The sequence below is a fragment of the Tachyglossus aculeatus genome, chromosome 3, assembly GCF_015852505.1.
Source record: "Tachyglossus aculeatus isolate mTacAcu1 chromosome 3, mTacAcu1.pri, whole genome shotgun sequence".
NCBI classification, from domain to species: Eukaryota; Metazoa; Chordata; class Mammalia; order Monotremata; family Tachyglossidae; genus Tachyglossus; species Tachyglossus aculeatus.
Window position 1 is genome coordinate 86655863 of NC_052068.1, and position 15026 is coordinate 86670888.

The following is a 15026-nucleotide window of genomic DNA, read 5'->3' on the forward strand; positions in this document are numbered from 1 at the left end:
TTCCTTCTCTGATGAAGGTCAGAGGTCTCCTTAGGCTCTCCTCCCGTTTTCTCCCAAGCCCTGCCGGCCATGAAGACGGCAGTCATTCCTGTAAATCTGGATGTTGATGGTGAAGCACCCCCTCCTCCTCACACCTCACCCTTTGTAATGAGGAGAGTTCAAGTCTAAATTACCCCTTTGGCCCCCATCATGGCCTCCCTTGGTCAGTGGGTCCTATCAGCTCACCTAGACTGTAAGCTTGTTTTGGAAGGAAAACGTGCTGTTTATTTTTATGTTGTACTCTCCCAAGTGCTTAGTATAGCGCTCTGCACACGGCAGACGCTCAAGAAATACCATTGACTGAGTCCTTACATGTAAATTTACAAAGTTCTATCTCTACTAGTGATTGTTCCAAGAAACTGAGTAGTGGTCATACAGGATTAGATATGCCAACAAAGCCTAGGGTCTCCCAGAAGGTACTGACACTGCACATTCCTGAAGGCAGTGAGGGTTGGGGGAGGTCTAATCAGTGGTATAATTTGGGAATTCTCAGAACATTAAGGAAATTGCTCCCATTAGGCTGTACCCTCCCAAAGGGGAAAGGCTTACCCACTTTTCTTTCCAACAGGAAGCTCCCAAATGAATGACGCCTGCAGGCTTCAGCCTTGGGTAGGTACTCCGGGATGGTGAAAGAAATTCAGGGAGTAAAGGCATTCATCAGCCTCTTGGAGCCCTAGGTATGGAATTAGAGGCACGAACATTGGAGGATGAGAGGTGGAGGGAGAGGGAAAAAAAGGTGAACAGCCCATGAGAAAAGCCAAGGTGGAGGCTGCAGGACTATTTTATAATGGGAATGCAAAGGCTGATTTATCCCCTGAAATTGCTGGGCAATTCTAAAATAGGAATGCAGGGGAACATGAGAGATCTATTTAAAATGTTGTCCCCTAATCTGCACTCCCATTACTCTGGTTCTCATCTTGGGAAGAGGACTGGAAATCTCTGATGTGATCTTTAATGTGTATATACAGAAGCGCTTCCAGAGGTTGTGGTTATACAAGTGTCAGGAGGTGCAGAAGTGCCGAAACGGCAGTTGTGGGGGGCAGTGGGTAAAACCTAGGGATAGTAGAGATTAACTGGCATAGGCTTTTTGAAGAAATGATTTCAGCAGGGCTTTAAAGACCGGGGGCAGTAGATCTGTTGAGATGGCTGGAAAGGATAAGAGTAGTCTTGGGAATGGGAGGGAGTTGGGGAGGTGAGGAAGAGACTTGGGTGAACTCACACCAGATGGCTTCGATTGACAATTGAATCGTGCTAACAGTACTTGGCAATGTCATTAGAGTCACTGGGGCCTTCAGAAAGGGATTATCTGTTCTCCCTCCTATTTAGACTGTACGATCCAGGGGGACAGGGACTGTGACCATTCTGATTAATTTGTACGTACTCCCGCTCTTAGTGCTCAACACGTACTGTGTGCTTAACAAACTGCTGTAGTAAAACATGTCTGGATTAAATAGTGGAGGCCGTGGGCCAATATTTCCACTTTCCAGCTGTGATGCAGCATTGAGGTTTTATTTTACTCTCAATGAGAGTAGCATTGAGAGGCAGAAGACAGGTCCTAATCCTCACTTTGCCACTTATGTGCTGGGTGACCTTTTAAGTCCCTTAATTTCTCCCTACCACAGTAAAATGGGGATTAAATATCTGATCTCTCCTGCCTCTAAACTGAATCCTACATTGGATGGGATCTGAGCTGACTGTGCCTACACCAGCACTTGGCATTTGATAAGCATTTAACATACCACAATTATTATTTTTATTGTTGTAACAGGTATTTAATGCCCATTTTACGAAGAAGAGCAGCAGTGTGACAGTGGATAGAGCACAGGCCTAGGAGTCTGAAGGATCTGAGTTCTGATTCTGTCTCTGCCACTTTTCTGTAGGGTGGCTCAGTGGAAAGAGCACGGGCTTTGGAGTCAGATGTCATGTTTTTAAATCCCGGCTCCGCCAATTGTCAGGTGTGTGACTTGGGCAAGTCACTTCATTTCTCTGGCTGTTACCTCATCTGTAAAACGGGGATTAAGACTGTGAGCCCCCCGTGGGACAACCTGATCACCTTGTAACCTCCCCAGCGCTTAGAACAGTGCTTTGCACATAGTAAGCACTTAATAAATGCCATCATTATTATTATTTTCTGCTGTTAGACTTTGGAAAAGTCACAACTGCTCTGTGCCTGTGACCTCATCTGTAACATTCCTGGGAATGGGTTTGGTATCTGTTGGGAGTCCAGGTCCAGCCACAGGGAAAGATTAGGCGACGTTATCGCTGGGTTGATGTGTTAGCTTGTGGGCAGGGAACATGTTGGTTTATCGTTATATTTTACTCTCCCAAGCCCAGTACTGTACAGTAAGCACTCAAATACAATTGACTGATAATAGTAATAATAAGGATGGTATTTTTTAAGCGCTTACTATATGCCAAGCACTGTTCTAAGCTCTAAGGTAGATACAAGGTAATCAGGTTGCCCCACGTGGGGCTCAGTCTTGATTCCCCATTTTACAGATGAGAGAACTGAGGCACAGAGAAGTTCAGTGACTAGCCCAAGGTCACAGGAGACAAGCAACGGAGCCAGAATTAGGACACATGTCCGTAGAATGCACATTTGTGATCATTAGTCCCTCAGAGTATGGATGGACCTATAATAATGATTTTGGTATTTGTTGAGCGCTTACTATGTGCCAAGCACTGTTCTAAGCACTAGGGGAGGTACAAGGTAATCAGGTTGTCCCACATGGGGCACACAGTCTCAAGCCCCATTTTCCAGATGAGGTAACTGAGGCCCAGAGAAGTGAAGTGACTTGCCCAGAGTCACAGGTGATGTGTACATGTTTTGTTTGTCTCCCCATTGTAGACTGTGAGCCCATTGTTGGGTAGGGACCATCTCTCTTTGTTGACGATTTGTACTTCCCGAGCACCTAGTACAGTGCTCTGCACACAGTAATTGCTCAATAAATACGATTGAATGAATGAAGAAAAACCAGGATTGTTATTAGAAAGCATCAGCCTCCCCAAGCCCGAGTTGGCCTCGATTCAACACTCAACGTCCTTACGCGTCATTAGGCAGCGTGGCTCAGTGGAAGAGCCCGGGCTTTGGAGTCACGGGGAGATATATATATATATATGTAATGTTTGTGCATATTACTCTTTATTTTACTTGTACATATTTATTCTATTTATTTTATTTTGTTAATACGTTTTGCTGTGTTGTGTGTCTCCCCCTTCTAGACTGTGAGCCCACTGTTGGGTAGGGACCGTCTCTATATCATCATCAATCGTATTTACTGAGCGCTTACTATGTGCAGAGCACTGTACTAAGCGCTTGGGAAGTACAAATTCGCAACATACAGAGACAGTCCCTACCCAACAGTGGGCTCACAGTCTAAAATGTTGCCAACTTGTACTTCCCAAGCACTTAGTACAGTGCTCTGCACACAGTAAGCGCTCAATAAATACGATTGAATGGACGGGTTCAAATCCCGACTCTGCCAATTGTCAGCTGTGTGACTTTGGGCAAGTCACTTCACTTCTCTGTGCCAAAGTTACCTCATCTGTAAAATGGGGATGAAGACTGTGAGCGCCCCCCCCCCCCCCCCCCCCCCCCCGTGGGCTAACCTGATCAATCAATCATATTTATTGAGCGCTTACTGTGTGCAGAGCACTGTACTAAGCGCTTGGGAAGTACAAGATGGCAATATCTAGAGACCGTCCCTACCCAACAGTGGGCTCACATTCATTCATTCATTCATTCAATCGTATTTATTGAGCGCTTACTGTGTGCAGAGCACTGTACTAAGCGCTTGGGAAGTACAAGATGGCAACATCTAGAGACAGTCCCTACCCAACAGTGGGCTCGCATTCATTCATTCAATCGTATTTATTGAGCGCTTACTGTGTGCAGAGCACTGTACTAAGCGCTTGGGAAGTACAAATCGTCAACATAGAGAGACGGTCCCTACCCAACAATGGGCTCACAGTCTACAATGGGGAGACAAACCAAATGCGTACACTTATCACCTGTGTGACTTTGGGCAAGTCACTTCACTTCTCTGGGCCTCAGTCCCAGCCTACTAGGGGTAGACAGAGAACAAAACCAAACATACTAACAAAATAAAATAAATAGAATAGATATGTACAAGATAAATAGAGTAATAAATATGTACAGACATATATACGTATATCACCTTGCAACCTCCCCCAGCGCTTAGAACAGTGCTTTGCGCACTTCTAGACTGTGAGCCCACTGTTGGGTAGGGGCCGTTTCTCTATGTTGCCAACTTGTACTTCCCAAGCGCTTAGTTCAGTGCTCTGCACACAGCGCTCAATTTTATTTTATTTTGTTAATAAGTTTTATTTTTATTTTATTTTGTTACTATGTTTTTTTTTCTGTCTGTCTCCCCCTTCTAGACCGTGAGCCCGCTGTTGGGTAGGGACCGTCTCTCTATGTTGCCAACTTGTCCTTCCCAAGCGCTTAGTCCAGTGCTCTGCACCCAGTAAGCGCTCAATAAATACGATTGAATTTAGACTGTGAGCCCACTGTTGGGTAGGGACTGTCTCTAGATGTTGCCAACTTGTCCTTCTCAAGCGCTTAGCCCAGTGCTCTGCACACAGTAAGCGCTCAATAAATACGATTGATGATGATAAATGCCGTTATTACTACTAGGCGGCGCGCGGCCTAGGGGCGGCCGGGGCGTTGCCATGGCGGCGGCCCCGCTGACGTGCGGGGGAGAGGGGCGTGCGCGGTGACGTCAGCGGCTCCCCGCTCGGCCATTGGCTGGGCTCCGGAAGTGGGGAGGCTTCCGGTGGGGCCGGCGACGTTTGGGCTGCCGTGTGAGGGGCCGCGGGGGAGCAGCGGACATCGTCGTCGTCGTCCTCCTCAGGTAGGGACCGCACCCACCCACGACGCCCGGCTTCTTCCTCCTCCTCCTCCTCCTCCTCCTCCTCCTCCTCCTCCTCCTCCTCCTTTCATTCATTCATTCGTATTTATTGAGCCATTACTGCTTGGGAAGGACAAGTTGGCCACATCTAGAGACGGTCCCTACCCAACATTCATTCATTCATTCAATCGTATTGATTGAGCGCTTACTGTGTGCAGAGCACTGGACTAAGCGCTTGGGAAGGACCAGTTGGCAACATGTAGAGACGGTCCCTACCCAACATTCATTCATTCATTCAATCGTATTGATTGAGCGCTTACTGTGTGCAGAACACTGGGCTAAGCGCTTGGGAAGGACAAGTTGGCAACATATAGAGACAGTCCCTACCCAACATTCATTCATTCATTCAATCGTATTGATTGAGCGCTGACTGTGTGCAGAGCACTGGACTAAGCGCTTGGGAAGGACAAGTTGGCAACAGATAGAGACGGTCCCTACCCAGCATTCATTCATTCATTCAATCGTATTGATTGAGCGCTTACTGTGTGCAGAGCACTGGGCTAAGCGCTTGGGAAGGACCAGTTGGCAACATGTAGAGACGGTCCCTACCCAACATTCATTCATTCATTCAGTCGTATTGATTGAGCGCTTACTGTGTGCAGAGCACCGGCCTAAGCGCTTGGGAAGGACAAGTTGGCAACATCTAGAGATGGTCCCTACCCAGCATTCATTTACTCAGTCGTATTGATTGAGCGCTTACTGTGTGCAGAGCACCGGACTAAGCGCTTGGGAAGGACAAGTTGGCAACATAGACGGTCACTACCCAACATTCATTCATTCATTCAATCGTATTGATTGAGCGCTTACTGTGTGCAGAGGACTGGACTAAGCGCTTGGGAAGGACAAGTTGGCAACATCTAGAGACGGTCCCTACCCAACATTCATTCGTTCAATCGTATTGAGACGGTCCCTACCCAACATTCATTCATTCAGTCGCATTGATTGAGCGCTTACTGTGTGCAGAGCACCGGACTAAGCGCTTGGGAAGGACAAGTTGGCAACATCTAGAGATGGTCACTACCCAGCATTCATTCATTCAGTCGTATTGATTGAGCGCTTACTGTGTGCAGAGCACTGGACTAAGCGCTTGGGAAGGACAAGTTGCCAACAGAGAGAGCCCGTCCCTACCCAACATTCAGTCATTCAATCGTATTTATTGAGACGGTCCCTACCCAGCATTCATTCATTCAATCATATTGATTGAGCGCTGACTGTGTGCAGAGCACTGGACTAAGCGCTGAGGAAGGACAAGTTGGCAACATATAGAGACAGTCCCTACCCAGCATTCATTCATTCAATCGTATTGATTGAGCGCTGACAGTGTGCAGAGCACCGGACTAAGCGCTTGGGAAGGACAAGTTGGCAACATAGATGGTCGCTACCCAACATTCATTCATTCAGTCGTATTGATTGAGCGCTTACTGTGTGCAGAGCACTGGACTAAGCGCTTGGGAAGGACAAGTTGGCAACATCTAGAGACGGTCCCTACCCAACATTCATTCGTTCAATCGTATTGAGACGGTCCCTACCCAACATTCATTCATTCAGTCGTATTGATTGAGCGCTTACTGTGTGCAGAGCACTGGGCTAAGCGCTTGGGAAGGACAAGTTGGCAACAGATAGAGACGGTCCCTACCCAACATTCAGTCATTCAATCGTATTGATTGAGCGCTTACTGTGTGCAGAGCACTGGGCTAAGCGCTTGGGAAGGACAAGTTGGCAACAGATAGAGACGGTCCCTACCCAACATCATTCATTCAGTCGTATTGATTGAGCGCTTACTGTGTGCAGAGCACCGGACTAAGCGCTTGGGAAGGACAAGTTGGCAACATCTAGAGACGGTCCCTACCCAGCATTCATTCATTCAGTCGTATTGATTGAGCGCTTACTGGGTGCAGAGCACTGGGCTAAGCGCTTGGGAAGGACAAGTTGGCAACAGATAGGGACGGTCCCTACCCAACATTCATTCATTCAATCACATTTGTTGAGCGCTTACTGTGTGCAGAGCACTGGACTAAGCACTTGGGAAGTACAAGTTGGCAACATATAGAGACGGTCCCTACCCAACAGCGGGCCCACCGTCTAGGAGGGGGAGACAGACAACAAAACAAAACACGTTAACAAAATAGAATAGTAAATATGTACATGTAAAATAAATAGAGTAATAAATATGTACAAACACACACACACACATATATATATATATACAGGTGCCGTGGGGAGGGGAAGGAGGTAAGGCGGAGGGGAGGGCGAGAGGAAGGGGGCTCAGTGTGGGAAGGCCTCCTGGAGGAGGTGAGCTCTAAGTAGGGCCTTGAAGGGAGGAAGAGAGCTAGCTTGGCGGATGTTGGGAGGGAGGGCATTCCAGGACAGGGGGAGGACCTGGGCCTGGGGTCGACGGCGGGACAGGCGAGAACGAGGCCCGGTGAGGAGGTGAGCGGCAGAGGAGCGGAGGGTGCGGGCTGGGCTGGAGAAGGACAGAAGGGAGGTGAGGTAGGAGGGGCCGAGGGGATGGACAGCCTGGAAGCCCAGGGTGAGGAGTTTTTGCCTGATGCGTAGGTTGACAAGCAGCCACCGGAGATTTTTGAGGAGGGGAGTACCATGTCCAGAGCGTTTCTGCACAAAGATGATCCTCCTCCTCCTTTCTCCACCTTTTCCTCCTCCTCTTCTTCCTCATCGTCCTCCTCTTTCTCCACCTTTTCCTTCTCCTCTTCCTTCTCCTTCTCTTCCTGCACCTTTTCCTCCTCCACCACCCTTTCCTCCTCCTCCTCCTCCTCCTCTTCCTCTTCATCGTATATATATGTATATATGGTTGTACATATTTATTACTCTATTTATTTATTTTACTTGTACATATCTATCCTATTTTATTTGGTTGGTATGTTTGGTTTTGTTCTCTGTCTCCCCCTTTTAGACTGTGAGCCCACTGTTGGGTAGGGACTGTCTCTATGTGTTGCCAATTTGTACTTCCCAAGCGCTTAGTACAGTGCTCTGCACATAGTAAGCGCTCAATAAATACGATTGATGATGATGATGATCGTCCTCCTCTTTTTCCTCCTCTCCTCATCCTCCTTGTCCTCCTCCAACTCCTCGTCCTCCTCCTCCTCCTCCTCCTTGTCCTCCTCCGGCTCCCCTTCATGGGCCGGGCCACCCCCTCCCTCCCTCATCGGCCCCCTCTGGCACAGCCCCATGTTTTCCCCCTCCCTCTCCCTCATGTGTCTATTTGTACGTTTTTATTTCTCTATTCCTTTTATTCATGATGCGTCTATAGCTGTAATTCTGATGATCTATTATGATGGCAGTGGCATCTGTCTACTTGTTGTTTTCTTGTCTGTGTTCCCCCCCTGCCCCCGCCACTTCTGGACCACGAACTCGTTACCCGCCTCCCCACCCCACAGCACTTGTGTATATTCGTGCGTATTATTCTGTTTTATCAATGACACGTATATAGCCATAATTATTTTTATTTTGATGGTATTGGCACTTGTCTACTTGTTTTATTGTCTGTCTGTCCCCCCCCCCCCCCCCCCCCCCCCCGCCCCTTCTGGACCATGAGCTCGTTACCTCCCCTCCCCCCAGCCCCACAGCACTTGTGTATATGTATACATATGTATTACTCTATTTTATCGATGACATGTACATAGTTATAATTCTATTTATTTTGATGGTTTTGCTACTGTCTACTTGTTTTGTTATCTGCCTCCCCCCTTCTAGACTGTGACCTCGTTACCCCCCCCCCCCCACAGCACTTGTGTATATTTGTACATATTTATTACTCTATTTTATTAATGAAGTATATATAGCTATAACTATTTATTTTTATTGTATTGGCACCTACTTGTTTTATGTCTCCCCGTACTAGACTGTGAGCTCATTACCCCCCCTTCACAGCACTTGTGTATGTTTGTACATACTTATTACTCTATTTTATTCATGATGTGTATACAGCTATAATTCTGTTTATTCTGATGGTAGTGACACCTGTCTACTTGTTTTGCTGTCTATCCCACCCCTTCTGGACTGGGAGCTCGTTTCTCCCCACAGCACTTGTTCATTCATTCCATTGTATTTATTGAGCGCTTACTATTTGCAGAGCACATGGCGCTTGGGAAGTACAAGTCGGCAACATATAGAGACGGTCCCTAGCCAACAACGGGCTCACAATCTAGAAGAGGGAGACAGACAACAAAACAAAACATGTAGACAGGTGTAGACTTGTGTGTATTTGTACATATTACTCTATTTTATTAATGATGTGTAGCTATAATTCTATTTATTCTGATGGTATTGACACCTGTCTACTTGTTTTGTTTTGCTGTCTATCTCCCCCCTTCTGAACTGTGAGCTCGTTACGCCGCACAGCACTTGTATATATTGGTACCTATTTATTACTCTGTTTTATTAATGATGTGAACATAGCTATAATTCTTTTTATTCTGATGGTATTGACACCTGTCTACTTGTTCTGTCTTGCTGTCTCCCGCTTCTAGACTGTGAGCCCATTGTTGGGTAGGGATTGTCGCTCTCTGGTGCCGAATTGTACTTTCCAAGTGCTTAGTACAGTGCTCTGCACACAGTAAGCACTCAATAAGTACGATTGAAAGAATGAATAATGTGTCGGCTTTCTAAAGCACTTGGTGCCAGGCACAGGATCGGCGTGGCAGAGTGGCTAGAGCCTAAGCCTGGGAATCAGAAGGACTGGGGTTCTAATCCCGGCGCCGCCATTTGTCTGCTCTGTGGCCTTGGGCAAGCCACTTCATTGCCCTGAGCCTCAGTTACCTCATCTGGAAAATGGGGATGAAGGATGGGAGCCCTTTGTGGGACAGGGACTGTGTCCAACTGGATTTGCTTATATGCACCCCAGTGTTTAGTACAGTGTCTGGCACATAGTAAGTGCTTAACAAATACCATATATATTTATCAAGTGATTAACAAATACTGTAATATATATGGGCAGCGAAGTACATATATGCCTGATGTGTAGGTTGATTGGTAGCCACTGGAGATTTTTGAAGGGAGTAACATGTCCAGAGCGTTTCTGCACAGAGATGATCCTCCTCCTCCTCTTTCTCCACCTTTTCCTCCTCCTCTTCCTCATCATCCTCCTCTTTCTCCACCTTTTCCTCCCCCCTTCCTTCTCCTTCTCTGTCTCTATTGCCGAATTGTACTTTCCAAGTGCTTACTACAGTGCTCTGCACACAGTAAGCACTCGATAAATATGATTGAACGAATATATATACACACATACTAAGCACTGGTGGGGGGGAATACAGGAAGCAAATCAGGTTGGACATAGTTCCTTTCTCACACTGGGCTCACAGTCTCAACCTCCATTTTTCAGATGAGGTAACTGAGGCCCAGATAAATGACCCGCCCAGGGTCCCACAGCAGACAAATGGTGGAGTTGGGATTAGAACCCATGACCTTTTGACGCCCAGGCTCTGTCCGCTACGCCATGCTGCTTCTGTGGTGGTTTGGGTCCGGCAGCTGACCGATGCAAGGGCAAGACATACCAACAACCCACTGAAATGTGTTTGTCCAATTGTTTGGGGAGGGTGGTTGTGGGGAGTTTTGGGGTTTTTTTAATGGTATTTGTTAAATGCTTACTATGTGCTAGGCATTATACTAAACGCTGGTTGATACAAGATAATCAGGTTGGACCCAGTCCAGGGTGTCCACCTAGGGGCTCACAGTCTTAATCATCAATCGTATTTATTGAGCGCTAATCCCCATTTTACAAATGAGGGAACTGAGACCCAGACAAGTGAAGTGACCTGACTAAAGTCACACAGCAGACAAGTGGCGAGCCGAGATTGGAACCCAGATCCTTCCGACACCCAGGCCCGTGTTCTGTCCACTAGGCTGCTTCTCGTCGAGGGTTAAGTGGAATTCAGTTCCAGGGGCTTTGGATCTATCCTAAAGTTACTTCCACAGACCAGGGCCGTCTGGCTGGCCGGTTCCCTGTCTCCAGAAGTGGGTATTGCTTAAAAATGAGTTATTGCATAGAATTGAGTCGTTCTTGTCTGTAGACATCCCCCACCTAAATATTGTCAATGGTTTGCTCTAATAAATGTACTAATAAATACGCCTTGCTTTAAACAGACTGAAATAAGGTCAATCTGATCTCAGGCCAAGAATGTTAATATTTGCTGTGGGTTAAAACAGATCCGGTATTAGTATTTTGCAGTTGTCTGGTCAATCAGTGATATTTGAGCGCTTACCATGTACAGAGCATTGCATTAAGTATTTGGGAGAGGACAGTACAATCGAATTAGCGGACACATTCCCTGGCCATCACGAGCTTACAGTCTAGAGGATAAAGGCAATCCTGTAGTTACCAGATTTATCAGACTTTTTGGATAATTGTATGGCCCCATTTAATCTCCTTGCCATGATCGCTTGAGGTGAATCAACATTTTTAACCATATTTTACAAAGTAATTTTCTGTCTTTCCAATTCACTGCCTACCGGAGTATAAGCATCCATGTAAATTGCAGTCATGTTCTGTGGCTTTTCATTTTTAAGTTTATATAAAAAAGGATACATTCTGGATTATGATAAGCTTGACTTGCCTACTTAATGATCCTTGTAATTCTGAAGCAACTGTCAAGTAGCTGGGTGACATGGAGAAATGAATTTGTTTACTAGGGCACTATTCAAATTTCTCTTAATAGTAAAGTGACAAACTTGAATATTCCTCATGTAATGTTTTTTCACACTGAGTATAGATTTGTGTCGAACAAAGCCTCCTTCACCCCTTCCTCATCATCAGGGGCATTTATTAAGCACTTATTGCGTGCAGAGCACTGTACTAAGGTTTTTGGAGACTAAGATACAACAGTTGGTACACATGTTCCCTGCCCACCTCTCTTCACCTTTCAACACCCCTTCCCCCCCCGAAAAAAGATTTCCCCATCACAATACTTTAAAAACAAGTACATTTTATTGTAGAAAGGATCGCATATGAAATGTTACGGCGTTATTGTAGCAAGTTAAACTTAATGAAACCCTTAATTATAATTTAATAGAACAACTACAACATACAACAAAGCTGTATACATTACAGTTGTGGTCTTGGAAAATGCCGATTCAAAAGAGATAAATCATAAGTTGGGGGAATTAATGTTAGGTTGTCATGGGCTCAGATTTTTCATTAGAAGCATTTTGCACCCTAAAAACAGTACAGATTTAAAAATGGATATTGGGCTACCATTTTTACAATCATAACATTCAAGCAAATGTATTGAACAGTATAAAAACAAGAAACTATATCTTAATTCCTGAGCCCTTAGTACAATACAGCTCAATAGATACCATTGGTTAACTGCACATAAGCTTCCTTTTGTGAACACTAAGGGAGTATTGTATCACAGGTGTAGGTGCTGTGTAGATTGGGGCACTGGAAGCAAGACGTATTTCAGTTCCTGCATTGTGTAGCTTTGCTCAGTTTTATTTAGTGCAGTGCAGGACAGCACTTTATCACATTTAAGAGGAACGTCCACCTCAGCAGACTAGTTCCTGCCTTCCATTTTCACTGCCAGCACTGACTTTCCTGCTTGTTCTCCCTCCTGCTCTAGACTGTGAGCCCCAGGTGGGACAGGGACTACATCTGACCTGATGAACTTACAGCTACCCCAGCATTTAGAACAGTTCTTGACACACAGCAATTGCTTAACAGATTCCTTAACAATAATAATAATGAGTAATTTGCTGTGCTTGGCAAAATAGCGTAATGCCAAAAAAGGGTTAGTTGAACTACTGAAAGAGTAAAGTCAATCCTACTTCCATATTTCTGAGGATATTTTTTAGACATCAAGCATTGGGGTGAGTAAGAGGACGGCTGGCTGTGTGATTTTTAAGAGGGAATGTACCTGCGGTGTCTGTGTTCCAGCAAAATCAGAATATTCGAAATAATGTTCAGGGTCCAACTGTCTTTGATTTTTAAATGAGATAGTTCAGATCTTCCGATTTAGAAATAGTTGAAAAGAGTGGATCATTTAACTAGAGTCCTGACTTTGAGCTAAGCAATATCGTCTGTTTTGGCTAATGGCCACACTTTATTGGCTAAATGTAAATAGTACCTTTCCTTTGAGGAGAAAGTTCTTCTAAAATTCTAATCCTAGGTGAAGATCAACTGTAAGCTATTCCTACAGGCATCTTATAAACTACAGAATTTTTGTTTTTTTGTTTTTCTTAATCTCTAGTTTGTGGTCTCCAAGCGCCTGGCAATGGTGTGCATTCCCTGTATCGTCATTCCAGTTCTGCTCTGGGTCTACAAAAAATTCCTGGAGCCGTATATCTACCCTTTAATAGCTCCTTTTGTTAACCGTATGTGGCCCAAGAAAGCTGTACAAGCAACCTCTACAAACAACCAAGGCAAAGGAGATTATAAGGTAAGAACACTTTAAGCGCTTCGTACAGTGCTTTGCACACCGTAAGCGCTCGATAAATACGATTGAATGAATAATGGACATAGAGGAGATGCTAGAGAAAAGTCAATCGTCCACTCTAATTCAGCAATGCGTTGCATTTATTTCTCAGAAGACATTTGTCTACAAAGTCAGTGTTTTAAAATACGGCCAGCTCATGATTATCTGGTTGGTGGATTAGAGTCTAGGTCACTCACTTTTCGTCCAGTCTCCTGATGCCCACTTTTTGGCTGTTTTGATACCATCAGGGCCTCCAGTCAAGTTGGAGATGAGTGGAAGCTGAAAAGAAAAAAAAAATCATTTGTATTGAATGAGGGCTTACTGCGTACACAGCACTGTACTAAATTCTTGAAAGAGCACAATATAGCAGAGTTAGTAGACGTGTAACTATTCCTATTTCTCAGTCTTATTTATTGGTGCTTACAGGCACAAAGAGTTGAACTCATATCAATTTGCCTTTTTAATGCTCTGGTTAAAAGATTTGGTGGCGAAACAATTTCTGCTACTGACTGAAATGAGATTTTAATTTAGCTGTGAGTTTTTCATTGTTCATGCCATGTTGAATCCCAGTAAACTGACAGTTTGCTCTGTTTTCGTACTATGTTAGCTCTCACTACAGAAATCTGGAGAGGTCTATTTATTCCAACTCTTCTTTCAGAAGTCTCATTGGTCCTTTGACCTTTCACAGTAAGGTGTAACCTGTTTTAACAGGTTATCTCGAATACATTTTACAGTACTGTTTCTCATTGCAGAATGTCAGCAATGGAGTCACAAATGGAATCTCTACAGAGGGACCCACGGAAGCCTGTAATAAAAAGACCGACTAAAGCAAATCATTCCAAAAGATTGCATTGCCTCAGAAATGATATTATGTTACATGTAGTTTGAGAATGTCTTTTTTCCCCTTTCTATGAGACCCCCAAAATGGGCTAAATATTTTGGAAATTCCATAATGAGTCAAACACATAGTATTTCTATTTAAGATGTGTAAATTAATATTTAATAATCTCATTCCTCTTCTTTCCTCACTGTAATAATTTCCATCTCTAGCGCCGTTCTTAACTCTGTGAATAAAATGCAGTTTTACTCTATTAAATGACCGTCCACAGTTCAGAGTCGCTGAAGGAGTTGTCCTTTAGTTCAAAGATGCTGACGGCGAGGTCGAATCCACTGAGGAAAGAAATATCGTGCGCTCTCCCGTAAAAATAAATCAATTACCTTTTCTGGTTCCTTACTGGGGGGAATAGGGCTCAGTACTCGAGTTGAGACGGAGCCCAGGGGGACAGCTTGCGTTGTCTTTGCAGTCGTGGTGATGGTTTGAGCAGTCCATACTCTCTTGCCTGGCTGCTCTGTGCTTAGCAGCACTCAGTGGGAGAGGATAGCTCCCGCCTGGAGTGTCAGAATTGACCGTCGCTTGAGACTTCGACAGCGGCAGAGGCCACTTTGGGTAAACCGTCGTTCATTATGCTACTCAGATTGGCTCAGCGAGGGGTGGTGGGTCTTATCTACTGCCTTGTGAAAGCTGGGAGTGCAGAGCAAAACGTAGAACCACCATTGTCCACGGGAGCTTGGCAGACTACAGCTGGAACACAGTAAGAGCATCAGGGCAGGGCATTTCTAGGCAAAAGCA

The 15026-nt window shown here is 45.2% G+C and overlaps 1 protein-coding gene across 1 annotated transcript; it reads left to right on the forward strand.

Moving 5' to 3' along the window:
- The first annotated feature begins 4830 nt into the window (after positions 1 to 4830).
- On the forward strand, positions 4831 to 14509 carry C3H18orf32 (chromosome 3 C18orf32 homolog). The gene is made up of 3 exons (XM_038743967.1): positions 4831 to 4913; positions 13172 to 13360; positions 14149 to 14509. The coding sequence occupies exons 2-3, from the start codon at positions 13196 to 13198 to the stop codon at positions 14221 to 14223; spliced, it is 240 nt and encodes a 79-aa protein (XP_038599895.1). The 5' UTR covers positions 4831 to 4913; positions 13172 to 13195; the 3' UTR covers positions 14224 to 14509.
- Positions 14510 to 15026: the final 517 nt, after the last annotated feature.